Raw genomic sequence first — 20,229 nt, forward strand, 5'->3', positions numbered from 1 at the left:
TTGCTCAATAACTGGATGTGTCTCGGAGACGTCAGTGTCGGCAGGAGACTTTCACAACGACACCATAAATATTGAGGTTTGTCGGGGAAACTAGACTGACATGATGCGTTTGGCCTTTGTTTCAGAAATAAACCAACTCAGAATTAGCAGAAGAAAGGCTCAAATGATCTACAGTTTTACAGTGAGGGACTAATGCAACAAACCGCATGTTTAGAAATAAAAGTTCATGTGTTTGCAAATCCGGTTTGGCGTTCTCTTGCACACTTTCTTCACAAAGATTTATGAATACAGTCAACATTGTGCAGTATAATTGTCACTAAACATGTCATAATTCCATTGCTGTTCTTCATTTAAATTACACCAATATATTTATTACACTATTAAACCGAAGTTGGATTAAAAAAAAATCTAAGAAATTAAAGGAAATTAAATGTTCGTCCACCGTCTTCAAATGTTAATAATGTGAGAATAAATGTAAGTTTAACTTTGATATTGTTAGTAATATTTCAACTGAACTGAGGTTTACTTGATTATCCATCATCATTAATTATAAAAACTCAAATATGATCATCAGGCTTTTGAGGAAGGTTTTTTGATCGTCTCTCGATCATCATTGTGTTGTATTGCATTATATGTTTTAAAACTACAGAGATTTGATCATAAAACTAAGCATCTTACTAAGACATATTATTGACAGATATTGATATTTATATGCATTTTATGTAAGTGTCAGCTATACTGTTATAAAGATCTCATTGATTTACATTACAAGCATCAGAATTTCATATAAATATCAGCCTTTGCAGTAAATTGCATATTTTTGCTCAGTTTGAGGCTGTTCTTTCCTCTATATTATCATATTTTTATTGAGTATTTTTACATACACTTGTTAAACATATATATATATATATATACAGTATATACAGTCAAACCACAATTTATTCACACACCTTCAACATGTCTCACATTATCTCAGTGTATTCGCTATAGTTTAGAGAACGGTAATGAAATATGAGCAGAACTCAGTTGATATTTGACTGGTTTTGTCCGTCCTTCTGTTAGACTGTCTCACACATGAATTATGTTGAATATCTGTCAGCTGTTAAATTTAACTACACAATTAGATAATACCAGTTTAGCTCAACCAATCACCAAGCAATGCTTCATTGTGTTCAGTCTGTGTGTAAAAAGAGCATTAGCAATTAAAGAAAACACACTTAAGCAAAACATGATCAGCTCAAAGTGTCCCAATCAGTTTTGCTCCCAAATGTCACTGGTAGTCTCTGGATGAAGAATATCTGGGTGTAATATCTCACAGTTTACTTTATTCTGCTCTCCTCACTCACAGAAATGAACTATAGTGTCCTGATCACAGTGAAACTATATCAATAATTATATCCGGTGTGTGAGTAATCTTTGGTGTGACTGTATATGACAAGCACAGAGACGGCAGTAAACGCAGCGTCAGCTACTTCTCACGGACACACACCTGAGAAACCTGTGTGTGTGTGTGTGTGTGTGTGTGTGTGTGTGTGTGTGTGTCACTGCCAGCCTTTGTTCAGATGACATTAGTCACTCTGTATGAGTGTCCTGAGGAGATTTGCTGTAATGTGTCATGAGTGTTGCATTCTGGGAAACAGTGCAGTTCCAGTAGTGAACACTAGTCTGCGCTGTTACACTGGGGTTGAAGTGAAGAGGAACACTTTACAGCACACTTCCTTTAGTGAACATCAACTAACAACGAACAACACTTCATCTAATGTTAATCTCAACGTTTACTGATACGTTCATAACATTTATTAACATTAATTAATGCAGTGTGGACTAACATGAGCATTTTTATAACTAACATTACCAAAAAATTAATGGTAACACTTTACAATAAGGTTCATTAGTTAACATTAGTTAATGCATTTACTAACATGAACTAACAATGAGCAATACATTTGTGTCTGTATTTATTAATCTTTGTTAATGTTGGTTAATATAAATTCAGCTGTTCATTGTTTGTTCATGTTAGTTCACAGTGCTAATGTTAACAAATACAGCATTTGACTTTAATAATGTATTTGTAAATGTTGAAATTACTATTAACTATGATTAATAAATGCTGAAGAAGTATTGTTCATTCTTAGTTCATGTTAACTAATGTTCATAATTATGACATGACCTCATAAATATGACCCTTTATCTAATCATTTTCACAACTTTTCATATTTTGAATGACTTTATATGCCATCACTTCAACTTAGTATGTCAATCTTAAAATGTCACAATTTTTACTTTTTGCCATAAATTTGTCAATTCAATTTTGCCATGTCAATTCAGAACGTCATCATTTTGACATACATTTTTTTTTCTCATAATTATGACTTGACAGATTTTTAAATTGCATTGACATTATTTATAATGACTAATTTACCAGGTAAGAGCTTGTGTTTCTTTCACAAATAGCCAGTTAATATATTAATGCACAAAAAGAGAAAATCAGTGAAGCAGATTAAACACACACACACACACACACACACACACACACACACACGCTAGATCCACTGACCAGACACTCATTAGAAAAGAGCAGTCTTTCTCTTCAGGGAAAACAGTGCAGAAATACTGATGACTCATTTTGCACTCACACAGAAAATCATGCTTCGGTAAATCATGAAGTGTTATTTATGACATAAAAATCAGCCTTTTTATGTCATAATTATGACTTTTTATCATGACAATTACTTTGTATGTCATTATTTTGACTTTTTACATCATAATTATTATAATTATTAATTATATCTTGTAGATATGACAATTTATGTCATAATTTTTTTGAAATCTTTTCCTATTATGAATGACTTAATGGCTTTTTATGTCATAATTTCAACCTAGTATGTTAATTTGATCAGTTATGTCATCATTTTTACTTCAATTTTACTTTAATTTCATTTTTAAAATCAATTTAGATTTTTTTATCTTATAATTTTGACTTTTTGCCATAAATGTCAACAGCATGTCATAATTTTAACTTTATGTCATTATTATGACTTTATTCCTCATAATTATGGCTTAGAATGACTTTTTGTCATAATCATGATTTACCAAAGCATGTTTTTTTCTTATGTGGCTGAAATGAGCCTCCATGCATGTTTATCATTCATTCATTAATAATTAGTTAATCATTCATTCAAGAGTTTTTTTCCCAGAAACGCTGATTCATCCAGTAATAAAGTGACGTATTTATGAGTGAGTCATTGAATCATTCACTCAAGAGATTCGTTCAAAAACACTGATTCATCCAGTAATGAAACAAGTCTTTAAGAATTAGTCACAGAATCATTAATTCAAGAGATTTAAAAAATGTTTTAAATCGACAATTAATGCAATATATATTTTGCATGTTATGTTGTTCAGAGTCATGGGAAAATCTGAATAGCCTAAACCAAATAACCTGACCCTTTAATCTTACCACTGTGCGGTCTCGTTATTTTGCTTCATTCCACTGAAATAACCCTTGCTGTTCTCTTCATCATTATGTGTTATATAAGTCCTTCTAAGGTTCTCCATGAAGCTGAGGAGATTGTTGAGCACACTGTGACTGAAGTGAAGGGCAGGGCTGAGGAGAGGCTGTCTCGGGCTGAGGAAGATGCTTCTGCATTTTAAGTAAGTCTCCATCTCTTTTTGTGACCTTACTAGCATATTGATTTTTTCTCCCACATTTCATATAATTGCCAGATACTCTGAACCCAATATTCCCAGTGCTTCCGCTGGCCAATGAGAGACGAGTGTGTGTGGACATAAGAGAAGCAATCGATAGAGGAATAGGATACTCCAGTCTTTCACTACGAGCAGAGAGGACTTGACTTACGTAACACTTGAACGCGCCACAACTAGCATGAAACAGCTGTGTGTGTGTGTGTGTGTGTGTGTGTGTATGTGTGGACATGTTTTTCTACACCGGTGGGGACTTAAACCTGAATGCACACAGACTCGTGTTACAGTGGGGACCTAAATTGAGGTCCCCATGGGTACAAAAGCTTATAAATCATACAGAATGAGTTTTTTTGAAAATGTAAAAATGCAGAATGTCTCCTGTGATGGGTAGGTTTAGGGATAGGGTTAGTGTAAGGAGATAGAATATACAGTTTGTACAGTATAAAAACCATTACGTCTATGGAGAGTCCTCACAAAGATAGTGCACCAGACATGTGTGTGTGTGTGTGTGTGTGTGAGTGTGTGTGTGTTCATGATTTCAAGGATTCATGATTTTCTGCACATCATAACATGACAGAACTGCGATGATGTCACTCGCCATCGTTTCGTGTGTTGAGCACTGATGATATATTATATTATATATATAATATTACACTACAAGTTCGATTAAACCATCAAAATATGAGGTAGCATTTTAAATATGAGGGGAGAACAAACACTAAATTTGGTTAAGGTGTTTATCTGACAAAATTATTAGGCAAACTACAGCTACATGTTTTATTTTACTATGCAAAAAAAAATGCACATAGGAAACAAAAATCTGTCAAAATTATGACAAAAAAGTCAAAATTATGACATACTAAATTGAAATTTTAAAATGTTTAACTGACAAAATGTATATACTTGGTTGAAATTACATTTATTACAAGTCATTTATAATATGAAAAGTTGTAAAAAAATTGACATAAAAGGTCATATTTATGAGATCAAGTTATAATTATGATGTAAAGTCAATAATGACATAAAATTCGAAATTATGACATACTAAGCAAAAATTATGACATAAAAAGTGAAAAGTTAATTTTTTTGTACTTACATTATTATACTATCATTAATACTTTTTAATGACCCTAAAAGTTCAATTAAACCATCAAAATATGAGGAAAACATTTTAAATATGAGGGAAGAACAAACACTAAAATTTGTTAAATCTGACAAAATTATTAGGTAAACTACAGCTACAAAAAATGCACAGAAAAACAAAAAGCTGACAGGAAAAAGCAAATATTCATTACAACATAATCAGTTATTAATATTTGGTTGATTCTCTTGTTTTTGCATGTGTTCATAATTTCTTTGCCTGGACAAAAATGATGTTGCACAATTCATCATGTTTCATTGCGTTATTATCACTAATAACACACACACACACACACACACACACACACACACACACACACACACACACACACACACACACACACACACATTTTTTTTGCATGCTCCAAGTCTCCTCCCAATATGCAAATGACCCTTTTGTTGTTTGTTATGCAATAGCAAAATATTTTTTGAGCTGTGCACTGTGTGCTGCTGTTTGTATATAAAAGCTTCGCTCATTTGGACTGAAGGCACGATTGGTCATTGATACATGTTATGTGTTTGATATGAGTTCATGATAATATTTGAGAATCTCTGGTAAGTTTTCATGTCTGTGAACATGTTTCAAATAGCGTTATTTGAGCTTTAGTCATGTGACGGGATGAGTAAATGTCAGTGTATCTGTGAGGATGAAGTATATCTGTGTTCATACTCTCTGACTGTATCTATAAACCACTGGATCACTGAATATTCCATGTATTGATCGGCGTTTGTGTCATACAGTGAGATAAACACATTCTCCTGTCGTTTACTCTGGCAGGAGACGATACAGCATAAGCAAACAGTGTGTGTGTGTGTGTGTGTGTGTGTGTGTGTGTGTGTGTGTGTGTGTGTGTGCGTGTGTGTGTGTGCATGCGTGTGTGTGTGTGTGTGTGTGTGTGTGTGTGTGTGTGTGTGTGTGTGTGTGTGTGTGTGTGTGTGTGTGTGTGTGTGTGTGTGTGTGTGTGTGTGTGTGATGGAAAAGCAGGCCACTGCTCGTCATGCTGTGCTTCATGGCCCTGGGCTTGTGTCATGCCACATGACTGGATGCCTTCATGTTAAATATTCATTTCACAGGAGAAAATAATCATGTTATTTTTATCAGACTGAGTTTATTCTGAAAGCTCTTTGAGGTTTTACTTCCACACATTTTATGAGGTGAAAGTGTCAAGGAGAGATGAAAATGTGAGTGGACAGATTATTAGCTCAGTAAGGATGAATGAGTGGCTGATAAATAAAGCAGAACACCATATTACAGTGCTTTGACCATGTGTTACAGAGCACTGGAGAGGGGCGTCTGAATTAACGAGAGGGGGCGATGACGGAAACACAAAGACACAAAAAAATCTGAATTTTTACTCATATCTGATACATGCTCAATACATAACACACACTCAATACATAACACACACTCAATACGTAACACACACTCAATACGACCGCTTCACTAACACGTAACACACACTCAATACGACCGCTTCACTAACACGTAACACACACTCAATACGACCGCTACACTAACACGTAACACACACTCAATACGACCGCTTCACTAACACGTAACACACACTCAATACGTAACACACACTCAATACGACCGCTTCACTAACACGTAACACACACTCAATACGTAACACACACTCAATACGACCGCTTCACTAACACGTAACACACGCTCAATACGTAACACACACTCAATACGACCGCTTCACTAACACGTAACACACACTCAATACGTAACACACACTCAATACGACCGCTTCACTAACACGTAACACACGCTCAATACGTAACACACACTCAATACGACCGCTTCACTAACACGTAACACACACTCAATACGTAACACACACTCAATACGACCGCTTCACTAACACGTAACACACACTCAATACGTAACACACACTCAATACGACCGCTTCACTAACACGTAACACACGCTCAATACGTAACACACACTCAATACGACCGCTTCACTAACACGTAACACACGCTCAATACGTAACACACACTCAATACGACCGCTTCACTAACACGTAACACACGCTCAATACGTAACACACACTCAATACGACCGCTTCACTAACACGTAACACACGCTCAATACGTAACACACACTCAATACGACCGCTTCACTAACACGTAACACACGCTCAATACGTAACACACACTCAATACGACCGCTTCACTAACACGTAACACACACTCAATACGTAACACACACTCAATACGACCGCTTCACTAACACGTAACACACGCTCAATACGTAACACACACTCAATACGACCGCTTCACTAACACGTAACACACGCTCAATACGACCGCTTCACTAACACGTAACACACACTCAATACGTAACACACACTCAATACGACCGCTTCACTAACACGTAACACACGCTCAATACGTAACACACACTCAATACGACCGCTTCACTAACACGTAACACACGCTCAATACGTAACACACACTCAATACGACCGCTTCACTAACACGTAACACACGCTCAATACGTAACACACACTCAATACGACCGCTTCACTAACACGGAACACACGCTCAATACGTAACACACACTCAATACGACCGCTTCACTAACACGTAACACACACTCAATACGTAACACACACTCAATACGACCGCTTCACTAACACGTAACACACACTCAATACGTAACACACACTCAATACGACCGCTTCACTAACACGTAACACACGCTCAATACGTAACACACACTCAATACGACCGCTTCACTAACACGTAACACACGCTCAATACGACCGCTTCACTAACACGTAACACACACTCAATACGTAACACACACTCAATACGACCGCTTCACTAACACGTAACACACACTCAATACGTAACACACACTCAATACGACCGCTTCACTAACACGTAACACGCTCAATACGTAACACACACTCAATACGACCGCTTCACTAACACGTAACACACACTCAATACGTAACACACACTCAATACGACCGCTTCACTAACACGTAACACACACTCAATACGACCGCTTCACTAACACGTAACACACACTCAATACGACCGCTTCACTAACACGTAACACACACTCAATACGTAACACACACTCAATACGACCGCTTCACTAACACGTAACACACCTCAATACATAACACACACAATACGACTGCTTCACTAACACGTAACACACACTCAATACGACCGCTTCACTAACACGTAACACACACTCAATACGTAACACACACTCAATACGACCGCTTCACTAACACGTAACACACACTCAATACGACCGCTTCACTAACACGTAACACACCTCAATACATAACACACACACTCAATACGACCGCTTCACTAACACGTAACACACACTCAATACGACCGCTTCACTAACACGTAACACACACTCAATACGACCGCTTCACTAACACGTAACACACACTCAATACGACCGCTTCACTAACACGTAACACACACTCAATACGACCGCTTCACTAACACGTAACACACACTCAATACGACCGCTTCACTAACACGTAACACACACTCAATATGACCGCTTCACTAACACGTAACACACCTCAATACATAACACACACACCACACTATGATTCTTCACTAACACGTAACACACGCTCAATACGTAATACACGCTCAATACGTAACACACACTCAGTACGACCGCTTCAATAACACGTAACACACACTTAATATGTAACACACACTCAATACGACCGCTTCACTATCATGTAACACACACTCAATACGTAACACACACTCAATACGTAACACACCGCACTACGATTCTTCAATAACACGTAACACACACTCAATACGTAACACGCTCAATACGTAACACACACTCAATACAACCGCTTCACTAACACGTAACACACACTCAATATGTAACACACACTCAATACGACCGCTTCACTAACACGTAACACACTCAAACTTGTCACTTTTATGTCATAATTTGTCATAATTTAAATTGATGTAAAACATATTTTTCATGCCATAATTTTGACTTTTTATGTTATAAATTTAACTTCATAATTTCAACTTTTTGTTACAATTTCAACTTTTTGTCGACTTTTAGACTTTTTGTCAACCTTGACCTTTTATGTCACAAATTAATTTTTTATGTCATAATGTTGACTTTTTATCACAAAACAATGTGCCAAAATACATCAGAATTTTTGCTACCAAGTAAAAATAATAGTTCTAAACATTTTGTTATGTAAACGGATGAATGTTGCATGAGGATCTTTATTTGCTCAGCTGCTTGAGAGCTGTTCATACTCTTGCCTTACGTAATATCACTCTCCGCACTCCCAGAATGCCGCTGTTCCGCACGCGTTTAACTTCATAACTAATGGAAGACTTCATTTTCTTCACGCATGAGGAATCCGCAGCATCATTGCTGAAGCCCTGCGGATGAAATCAGTGCATTGGCCTGCGTCTTCCCACATCCACAGCACACGTTTCTTATTTCATTAATGCATGTGCATTTATTTTCTCTTCAGTTCATATATTACATATACATATTGCATTTTGTACTATTGTAGAAGATCCTTTCACTGGACTAGATGATATTCAGCTCTTGACGCGGTGGCAGGACTGACTGAAAGGTCACATTATGCACATTTCATGCTTCATTACCGAATGCATATGGATAGTGTTGCGGATTAAAACATTTAAATGAGTGAATTTTGCTTACATAATCAGACAACCACTGCATCTCAAAACAACGAGGCCTTTACAGTGATTTTACCACAGTGAGCCGAGGGATTTACCCCTGTCCTATGGTAAAATCACTGTAAAGCTCGTCCTCGAGTGCTTTTATAAAACCGTGGCAACAGCAATATGATAAGAGACACCCAAATGTTCAATATAAATAGTAATATAATGATTAATATTAAATAATCATCCAAGTAATATTCTTTCTGCCAAAAGCAAAATGCAGCAATGGCACCAACTGGAAAACTTATTTGTTTGATTTCATTTTAATTGATCTGATATCAATTAAACGGTTGTTCGGCCATATATGTATGGAGATTTACAGTATATTGCACTTAATATTTTATGGTGTTATTTTTGTAAATGTTTAACAGATTCTACCTTAAGAATTCTGAATTTTACTTTTTACTTTACTTTTTACTTTATTAATATTATTACTTATGTTGTTGATGTATGTATGATTGTTTATTTATTTATTTTTATTAATAGCACATAACACACACACACATACAGACACACACTCACTCTCATACACAGTCACACTCACACACACACACACACACAGACACACAAACGCACGCACGCACACACACACACACACACACACACACACACACACACACACACGTCATGTTGATGTGCAATGAACATGAAGATGACAAAAGGATCAAATAGCAATAGTGTATTTATTAAATCAAACAAACTCTGATCAAACCGAGGGACTTAAATACTCGAGGATAATAAACTCAAATACAGACAGGTGTGCTAATACATCAAATAATGACAAACAGGGAACAAACTAAAAGCCTGTGAAAATGAAACTAAAACAAACTAAACTAAATATAATTGGATCATTACTGCAACATGTTTGGCAACAGTTCTTCTAATCCTAATTGCTGGAGTGTGTAGCTTTTCATTTCTTAAATAACCATGTAGGAAGAGCATCATGGACATATTCCAGGATGACCGTGTCAGGATTCATTAGCCTCAAACTGTGGGAGGAACACGAAGAATCATTTCGCACTTGAATCGGCTCCTTAAATTCATTGAGAGTCTCATGAATATAATTAAATAAATAAAAATAATTAAATTGCACAATGTAGAAAAACATTGATAAAACAGCACAAAATACATAGAATAAAGGGTTTTTGTGATGTCATTTCCGTGTAGAGCTGCATCAGTATTGGTCAAGATCTTGAGTTGTCAGTGATAAGTGTGTGTGTGTGTGTGTGTGAGCTGAACGACTGAGGCCTGGAGAGGCTTCTCTCTGTAATCCAGCACAAGCTTTAACGGTGAGCTGAAGTATTTCTGTCCGCGCGTCGCTCTGATATCGAACCGCTGCTGTTCTGATGCGTTTCTACTGCTGGCACTATCTGTCCTCTCTCTCTCTCACACACACACACACACACACACACACACACACACACACACACACACACACACACACACACACACACACACACACACACACACACACACACACACACACACACACACACACACACACACACACACACACACACACACACACACACACACACTGTTGTCTTCTGCTGAGCATCGATCCCTGTGGCTCACTGATGCACTGGCCCGTAATGTGATGGTGTTTCATTATTGAGCCTCTCTCTCTCTCTATCTGTCTCTCTCTCTCTCTCTCTCTCTCCACCTCAGGGCTCGACACAGACACACACACACACACCCAGACCGGGGGCAGACTGTGTGCAAGTAGTTAGTTGGTTGGTTTATCCTGGCCAGCTCAGATGTTGAGATTTTACCCGACTGCATTTTTCCGAGAGAAGCAGGGACGCGAGGAGCCGGTCACCGGAAGGATTTGCTGAAAGCGTAAAGTATGCCGAAGGGACAGCCGAACAAACCCCTGCCCGCCGAACACCCGGAGCCCAGCGAAGAGCTCGGCGTCTTCACAGTCATTCAGTGAGTTTACTGACGTGCAGCTGCTTTCTTGTGTTTAATGCATTGTGAATTTTACTATATTTCTTGCATTTCCTCCTAGAAGGCTTCAGCATTTTTAGAGAAATCTGAGCTCAAACATGCGTCTCATTTTTATTCACCATCCAGATTTTACATTCAATCAGTTGGCAACTCAATAAAGCACCAAACAGCAAAAAAGTACATTAATATCACGGTAACAGTTCACAATAAGGTTCATATTTCAACTCCATTTATTAATCTTAGTTAATGTTAATTTCTACATTCACTTATGCATTATTGAGCTCAAACGTTGTATTTGTTAACATAATAGTTAATGCACTAACAACTAACAAGATATTAAATGCGGGAAAAAAAAGATTGCTCATTGTTAGTTTTGGTAACACTTCATTTTAGTGTCTTTGTTACATGTTACATGTAGTTACTGTAACTATAAATTGTGCATAATTACATGCACACTGTAAAAATGTTTTTGTTAAATTTACAGTAAAAAACCCTGCAGCTGTGGTTGGCAGAAATGTACCGTAAAAAATACGGTAGCAACATTTTAACATTTTTAACTTAAATTTACAGTAAAAAAAATTATTTCATTATCTGATATAATGTTACTTTACTGATCTATCGAAGTACTAATATCTGTTTTGTGACACACTGATAACCACCAATCACAGCGGAGATGAGAGTCACATGATCAATCAAAGCTCAGCACAAGCAGCTTCTCCACAAGAGAGTTAATATTAATATAGAAGCTGGACAGTGTTACACACACACACACACACACACACACTAAACACCATCATGGTAACACACATGACATTATAAAAATGCAATAAACTTTAATTCAACAACATTAAATGTAACATAAAACCGTAATGTACATCACTGATTAGAAAAACTATGAAGAAACAGTTGTTTCAACAAAAATACATCAAATGCGAAGTGTCACGCAGGGAATTGTGGGAATGTCAATTCACGTTTTTTTTTAAATTAAATTATACAGTGTTTTTTTCACTTCCAAAAACTGCCAATTTAACGGTATTTTACTGTATTAAATGTACAGTTAGATCTATCACAGTTATTCACCGTATATAGCACGGAAACTTACTGTTAAAATCACAAAATATTTTACTAACCCTAAACCAATACATGTAGATCATCATTATTACTGTAACACAGACACCTTCAAATAAAGTGTTAAGGCATGAACTAATGTTCACAAATGAGACCTTATTGTAAATTGTTACCAATATTATTAACTTTCGATGATTTGATGCTCTCGTGAACTCAAAGCACAGAACTCATAGGCTTCACTATAAACCATATTTATTCTCATGAATCAAACATCATAACTGATGTCCTCTGTGTGGCATTTTCTTTATTCCGGTGAGTTTTGTTGATGTCTTCTGAAACGAGGGCGTAACACAACCTGACGTCCGCCTGGTTTTACTCCATTTGAAGAATTTGTGCCAAAATGCTGTAGAGTTTGATCGGATGCACAGCTTTTGACATTGACAACAAAAGACATGCCAAGTCTGTGTGTTCTGCTCATTTCCTCTGTAAATTACAGGACGTGATGGTGGAAAAATATGAAAAAATATATTTCCCAGAGAAACTTTGTGTTGGTTGAAACTTGGTTTTGCGAGCTTGTGTTGTGTTTTCCAAATCTCAGATTAGACAAGTTCTAGACTCTTAGAAAAGAACGTTCAGTGGGGTTCTATACAGAACTCTATAGAATTCTTGACTCGATTTTAAAGAAAACTTTAGCTTCTATATGAGGAGAACCGTCTGTACTAGACTAGTATTTTGCAACATTTAGTTATTTCATTTTTTTGTCTAGTGATAAAGTATGTTTACGAGCTGTTTAATTCACTGAAGATTGTTTGAAAATGAATTTAAACTTATACTTTAACAGTAACTTTAGCGCTCTCTATAGAACCTTAAAGGGTTCCGTCAGCCGCGCTTCAGAAACAGAACCTTTTAGTTTTAATTGACTGTGTTCTAATTCATTTTTAATTCAATTTTATGAGTTAAACAGCTCGTAAACGTACTTTATCACTAGAAGAAAAGAAAAAAACGTTCATTTGCAACCTTTTTAGCAATAAAGAGTTCTCGGTAACACTTTACAATAATGTTCATTAGTTAACATGAGTTACTGTATTAACTAACATGAACTAACAATGAGCAATACATTTGTTACTGTATTTGTTAATGTTTGTTAATGTTAGTTAATAAAAATACAGCTGTTCATTGTTTGTTCATGTTAGTTCACAGTGCATTAACTAATGTTAACAAGATTTTAATAAAGTATTAGTAAATGTTGAAATTAACATTAACAAAGATTAATAAATGCTATATAAGTGCAGTTCATTATTAGTTAACTAATGAACCTTATTGTAAAGTGTTACTGAGTTCTTTAATATAGAGTCATGAACCCTAGAGTTCTACACAGAACCCCATTGGACCTTTTTTCCAGCATCATGTGATTTCTCCGTTTATTCTGAACAGTCGTCGAGTAAAGTAGAGATGGGCAGCCGACAATCTGCCCAAAACATGAACAGAATATCTAACGTGAGGATTATCCTCCTGTCTGCTCTATAGAGTCCAGTTCTGGTCTGTGTGGATGTATTCAGATGAAACTGTAGTCCTCCTCAGGTGTTCTGGTAATGTGTGTGTGTGTGTGTGTGTGTGTGTGACAGAGCGTACACTGGAACTTCAGCACATAAAAGTGCTCATAATGCATGTTCCTCCTTTACTGGTGTTTAAAGCATCCCATAATGCACCTGATGAATGTCCAGCGTGAGGACTGATGTTCTTCCCCTGTTTTACAAACATTCTTACATCAGGATTCGTTTACTAGAGAAGCGAAATGTCTTGAGTTTGTGCTTAAAAATGTATGAAATATCTGCCAGTGGAGTCAGAAAACTGACCTTAATTCAGTGGAAAACAAGATTATTTATCAGATGTTTGTTCTTGTTTTAAGCATAAACTCACTTAAATTTGATGCATTACTCAGTTTTAAAGGGGTAAGTGGTCATGACATGGAATTTTCTTTATTAGTTAAGGTTCACTTGTAATGTTGACAGTTTTTTGCACATAAAAAAAAAGTGGAAAAATATTTTTTAATGCGTGGCTCCTTTAAGGTGTGTCAGTAAACACACACTGTTATGATTGGCTAACGTCACTGCATAGGAAACCGTATCAACACACACTCGCTATTGCATTCATAGATATAGATGTGCCAGATTCAGTCATCATCAGCTGAGCTAGAGTTCAGATCACTGTATTTGTACAGCGCTTTTCACAACACACATCATTTCAAAGCAGCTTTAATACGGCATTACAGTTTACAGTGATCTGATATCAGAGGTAAATGTCCAAGTATCTCAGAAATCACAGTGAGCTAAAAATGCATTAATTTAAACAATGTAATAATTTAAGGCGGAAACACTGAGCTAATTGAAGTCATGAAAACTTGTTTGTTAACAAATGATTCTGACATTTACAAATCTATTGCAGATGTAGATATACAGTACCTGTGTGTGACTGTGTTTGCAGACGCTCAGTCACTTGCACTCGAGTGTTCACGAGCTGGTGTTCAGTATGGCGAACGACTTACGTACAGCGGCCCATTGAAGCACTCACTAATGAGGAATCTATGTTTATACATCTATGATTGCATCTAAGAGTTTTAAAACATTATCCATATAAAAGCGTAATTTCCAGACAAAACATTATGAAATCATTCACTCGTTCACTTCAGATTCAGTGCAGTCGCTGCTTCATCTGTCGTGTCTCAGTCAAACGCTCCGAACAAACATATAATCCTCCGATGTCATTAACATAAAGCATACGCTTGTGTCTGACGCCGGGATCTTCTGAAGTCTGGACAGAGACTCAAACCAGCCGCATTATTATGATTTACGGCTTATTAATATAAACGCGCGATTAGTCGACTAATGGCTTAAATGAACGATAGTAGTCGACTAGAAAAATCTGTGGCCTGTAACTATTGGTCGATGTCTTGCTCTGGAGGCGGGCATATGCAAATTTATTTGCCCATGTGACGTCACCAACACTTTTTCATTCAAGAAGAATGAGTATAAGTTTCCGAATATCTGACGTCTAGCACAAATACAAGCACAAACTATTACAAACTGCATATTCATCAGCTGATACAGGAGTGACTGAACTCTAAACACTGAAGTCCCGAATCCCCGGAGAGATTTCCCGCCTCGTCTTCTACTGAAGTTTCTTTAGACATCAGACAGATTCCATCCAGTGAATTAATCTGGGATGGATTTAGGAGTCCGAGTTGCTAAACGAATGAAATCAGCAGCTTTTGGCTTTACAGGAGAGTCCAGAATCTCGTGACCTTATTATTCCCAAACGTGTGTGTGTGTGTGTGTGTGTGTGTGTGTGTGTGTGTGTGAGACTGAAATCTGGAAAGCTTTGGCTTATGGTGACCTACATATAGTGGCACGTTTCCCTGTCTTCCACTACTGTAATGATGTGGTGTGTATAATGAACACGCATGATTCAGCATTAAACAGCAGCATCACGCCTGATGTGAGCCGGTTCACAGAGTCTAATCACACGCTTGTGTTGAAGGACAGATGCTTTATTAATCCCATGTTGAGAGACGCTTGTGATGGGGTGGCATCCCGACATCATCAGTTCAGTGTTGCCGTTAAAATGTGAGGAAAATATTTTTAATTTTTTTAATATGAGGGAAGAACAAAACACTAAACATGTTTAGGGTGATGAAATTATGTATATACAGTATATACAGCTACAGGTTTTATTTTACTATGCAACAAAGTGCACAGAAAAACAATACGCTTCAGGAAAAAGCAAATATTGACGACAACATAATCAGTTATTGATATTTGGTTGATTCTCTTGTTTTTGCATGTGTTCATAATTTCTTTGCCTGGACAAAAATGATGTTGCACAATTTTTCATGTTTCATTGCGTTATTATCACTAATAAAACAATTGACTCCAAGCACAACTACGACTACAAAATCTATAATAATATTTGAATAGAGGGTGAAGATGTCAGTTTTTCTATCACTTTTGAACACGACTGTGCTTGAAAATGTATATATTTAACATTCCATTTTGACATTGACATGTTTTTTTAATTATTATTATCATATTTTGCCATTATGGTTCTGAGAATTTAGGGCCAGTTTGCTGCTTAATGGTCCTTAAAATAGGCAAGAGGTTTTATTATTTTAGATTGAAATATGAATATGTTCTTGACAGGTTTTATAACTTGCTCTTCTAGTGAAATGTGCCGTGTGTGTTTTCCCATCATGAACAGACGCAGCATTTCATGTTGTGCATCTCATGCATTATTTCATGCACATAAAAGCATGCTTTGCACATGCAGAGAGTTTTTAACGGCACTGTTTTCTCATTTCTGTCAGATTCATTTAAGCTTTAGGTAGAGCTTGAATATATGAATATATGAATATATGCAGAAACAGCATCCTGACTGGAGTGACGTGTGACTCCATTATTATTTAGTTTTTATTTAGTTTTTTTATCCTCGCATTGACTTCAAAGACTATTATTATAAATATATTATAGCTGAATGTATTTACTCAAGCATTTTCATGAATGAGAAATTCGCAAAATATCACAAAGAAGCAAAAAGTAGTTTTGCATGTATATTTGTGTACATATGTAGTGTTGTGAGCTGAAGAACACTGTACAGTCAGGAGTGTCCAAAAGTGATATCCAGAATAGTTGAATTCACATCTTCATTCTTTATTCAAATATTATTATAGAATTTGTAATCATATTGCGTAGTTGTGCTTGGAGTCGATTGTTTTATTAGTGATAATAACGTGACGAATTGTGCGACACCATTTTTATCCAGGCAAATAAATTATGAACACATGCAAAAAATAAGAGAGAACCGACCAAATATTAATAACTGATTATGTTGTAGTCAGTGTTTGCATTTTCCTCTCACATTTTTTTTTCAATGTATTTTTGTTTGTTTGTTTTGCATAGTAAAATTAAACCTGTAGCTGTAGTTTGCATTTTTTGCCACATACCTTACCCAAGTTTAGTGTTTTGTTCTTCACTCATATTTACAAAATATTAAATATTTTCCGCATTAGTTCTGCAAGTGGAAGTGAAGCTTTCCCTCATTGCACACTTTGAGTAATTTTCCAAACCCACACTGGGATTTCAGTATTCAACTGTTGCTTTGTGACACATTGGGTTATTATGTAACGTTTCCTCGATGACTTTGTGATTGCGTCTCACACACTGATTCTGGTGTAGATTCATAATGAAGTCGTTTGATATTCCGCTCATAGTGATGTGAGGCGACCTTTTCATGCTCTTCGGTTCAATCTCTGTGTAATGTCTGCAATTATAGTTTAATGGTTTGTTGAATAATTGTGAAATTATGCAAGAAAAAATTAAGATTGAGTCTGACGATAAAGTATAAATGCTACAAAAACACTTTCGGTTGGGTTTAGCGAATTCAGCGAGTCAAGCATTCTCCCCCAAACTGCCTCATTTATAGGAGAGATCAACAGTTCTGAGACAAGACAAGAAAAACACAATGCAGTGAAGACAATGAAGTGTTACTGTGCTTTACAGAACGGCAAATTACAGTTATTTGTGTTTGTTATATTTTTATATTTTATTGTTTGTGTAGCACTATGGTCAACATTGTTGTATTATTATGTGCTTTATAAATACATTGGAATTGGAAGAACTGCATGATAGACACAGTTAATGGGAAACTAATTTCGTTTACATTTGCTCAAATAGCGAAAGAAAAAAATCAACATTAGTGTTTCCACAAAGCATTAACTATTTATTATTATTATTTGATGCCATGGTAATATAACAGAAAATATAGTGTTGTAAATATACATAGCCTACATTTAAAAATACTGCAGAAACATGACAACACGTGACGTTCTTTTCACGTCCTGTATTTATTTGTTTTTATGGCAACACTATTGCCAAACCGAATCTAGTACAGATCCGATCTGTCGGAAAATTCCGAGTTTACATGTTGTAATTATGAGTTCTACAGGACGTCTGAGTAGCGTGAACGCACATTGTTTTCAAAAAGGTTTCCCACGAACACACTCCTCTCGCCTGCTATTGGTCACACTCACATATAGCCCCGCCCCCAAACCCACGCCATTGGTTAAGCCCATTTCTGGCGCACTATCGCTCTCTCGAAAACATCCGGTATTATAGAACAAGTTTTATGTTTTCTTTTTATTGTTGCTTTTTCCTTTTCTCGGTATCTCCACGTGTTCCTGTTCATTGTTCTGTATTATTTCTTTTTGTACTGAATTATTATGAAAAAAAAAAAAAAAAACCTTGACACGCTCAAACAGAACGCGCGCTCACAGTCACAGGTGTTTCTGTTCATCATCCCCAAACATCTCTCTCTCTCTCTCTCTCTCTCTCTCCGTTTATCCTCCTCCTATTCTTCACTGAACGGCCACGCGCTTCTCGGTTCTCCCCAGTCTCGCGCTAGTGATGACGCGACCTCTGCACGCGCACGAGCATGCATTCATGAACCGTGGACATGTGAGATTAGATGGAGGTCCATCAGCTGAGATCTTCGTGCTCGAGAACTGCTCTGTTTTACACTCCTCTCCATGCAATCCCTCGCTTTATCAATCGCTCTCTCTCGCGCTTCATCATCTCGCGCGCCGTTTCCACCGCGATGGGGAATTAACTAAAGTTGTCGGAGAGCGTCAGGAGATGTGAAGGATGTAATCTGAGGGAATCAGTCATGCAGGAGAAGAAGAAGATGAAGATCATCCCGCAGGACCTGCTATCAATCGCTCATTTCTAAAACATTTCCACCGACACGCTCGAGGATGAAACCGGAGTGAGTTCGGATCCATGTCATGATGGACGTGTTCAGTTTCGTGAGGAGGTGAGTCTGCAGGCACGCGCGAACATGCACGGTCTTTACATGATCATTATCATATCGTGGGTTTGACCTGTGTTTTAATCGCGTGTTTGACTGGATGATGATATGCAGAAGTGAAGATGATGATGATGATGTCACGGGAACTGATGATAACGCATCTGTCGCATCTTCTCATCACTCAGTCCTAAATATCAGAATACCACTTATTATGAGAGCTTCTGCCTCTCAATTCGAGGATGACAATCAAATAGGGAACCTTTAGAAACAGCGAATCACTCCATAGTTGTCGACCGATATGGGGTTGTCAATAACCGATATCCATAACCATATATATATATTATAGCCTACACACACACACACACACACACACACACACGTGTGTTCAAATTCTGCATTTAGAGATGTATAGTAAGTAGCCTACTATGTTGAAAAACTGCATTTTAAATCAGAAATGTGTGCATTATACAATGTCTATGTAGATTTGGTATCAAACTATACTGATGACACACATGCCTATTGTGCAAATCAATAATAAAGTGATACAAATAATCACTCATATCACAGAACATGTCAAACTGTGGACATATGATGCTGATATACTGATGCACTGCTGCAAGATATGGAATCACTTCATTTTACTGAGACATTTAAGACATCTTGCAACTATATATATATAAATATATAATACACACACACACACACACACACATATATATGCATGCAATTTATTGTATAAATTAAGCATTAATGTATGTAGCTAAATTTTTTGCTGTATTA

At 36.7% G+C, this 20,229-nt stretch overlaps 1 protein-coding gene across 1 annotated transcript in view; it reads left to right on the forward strand.

Moving 5' to 3' along the window:
* Window positions 1-11,371: 11,371 nt before the first annotated feature.
* Window positions 11,372-20,229, forward strand: part of frmpd4 (FERM and PDZ domain containing 4) — a gene marked incomplete at its 3' end in the record, with an annotated part of 74,024 nt that continues 65,166 nt past the window's right edge. The window contains exon 1 of the mRNA XM_081368508.1: window positions 11,372-11,508. Coding sequence (XP_081224634.1) covers window positions 11,426-11,508 — 83 coding nt within the window. The 5' untranslated portion in view covers window positions 11,372-11,425. The remainder of the gene's footprint in view (window positions 11,509-20,229) is intronic.

This window comes from Scardinius erythrophthalmus, assembly GCF_964197995.2.
Source record: "Scardinius erythrophthalmus genome assembly, chromosome: 6".
Taxonomy (NCBI): Eukaryota; Metazoa; Chordata; class Actinopteri; order Cypriniformes; family Leuciscidae; genus Scardinius; species Scardinius erythrophthalmus.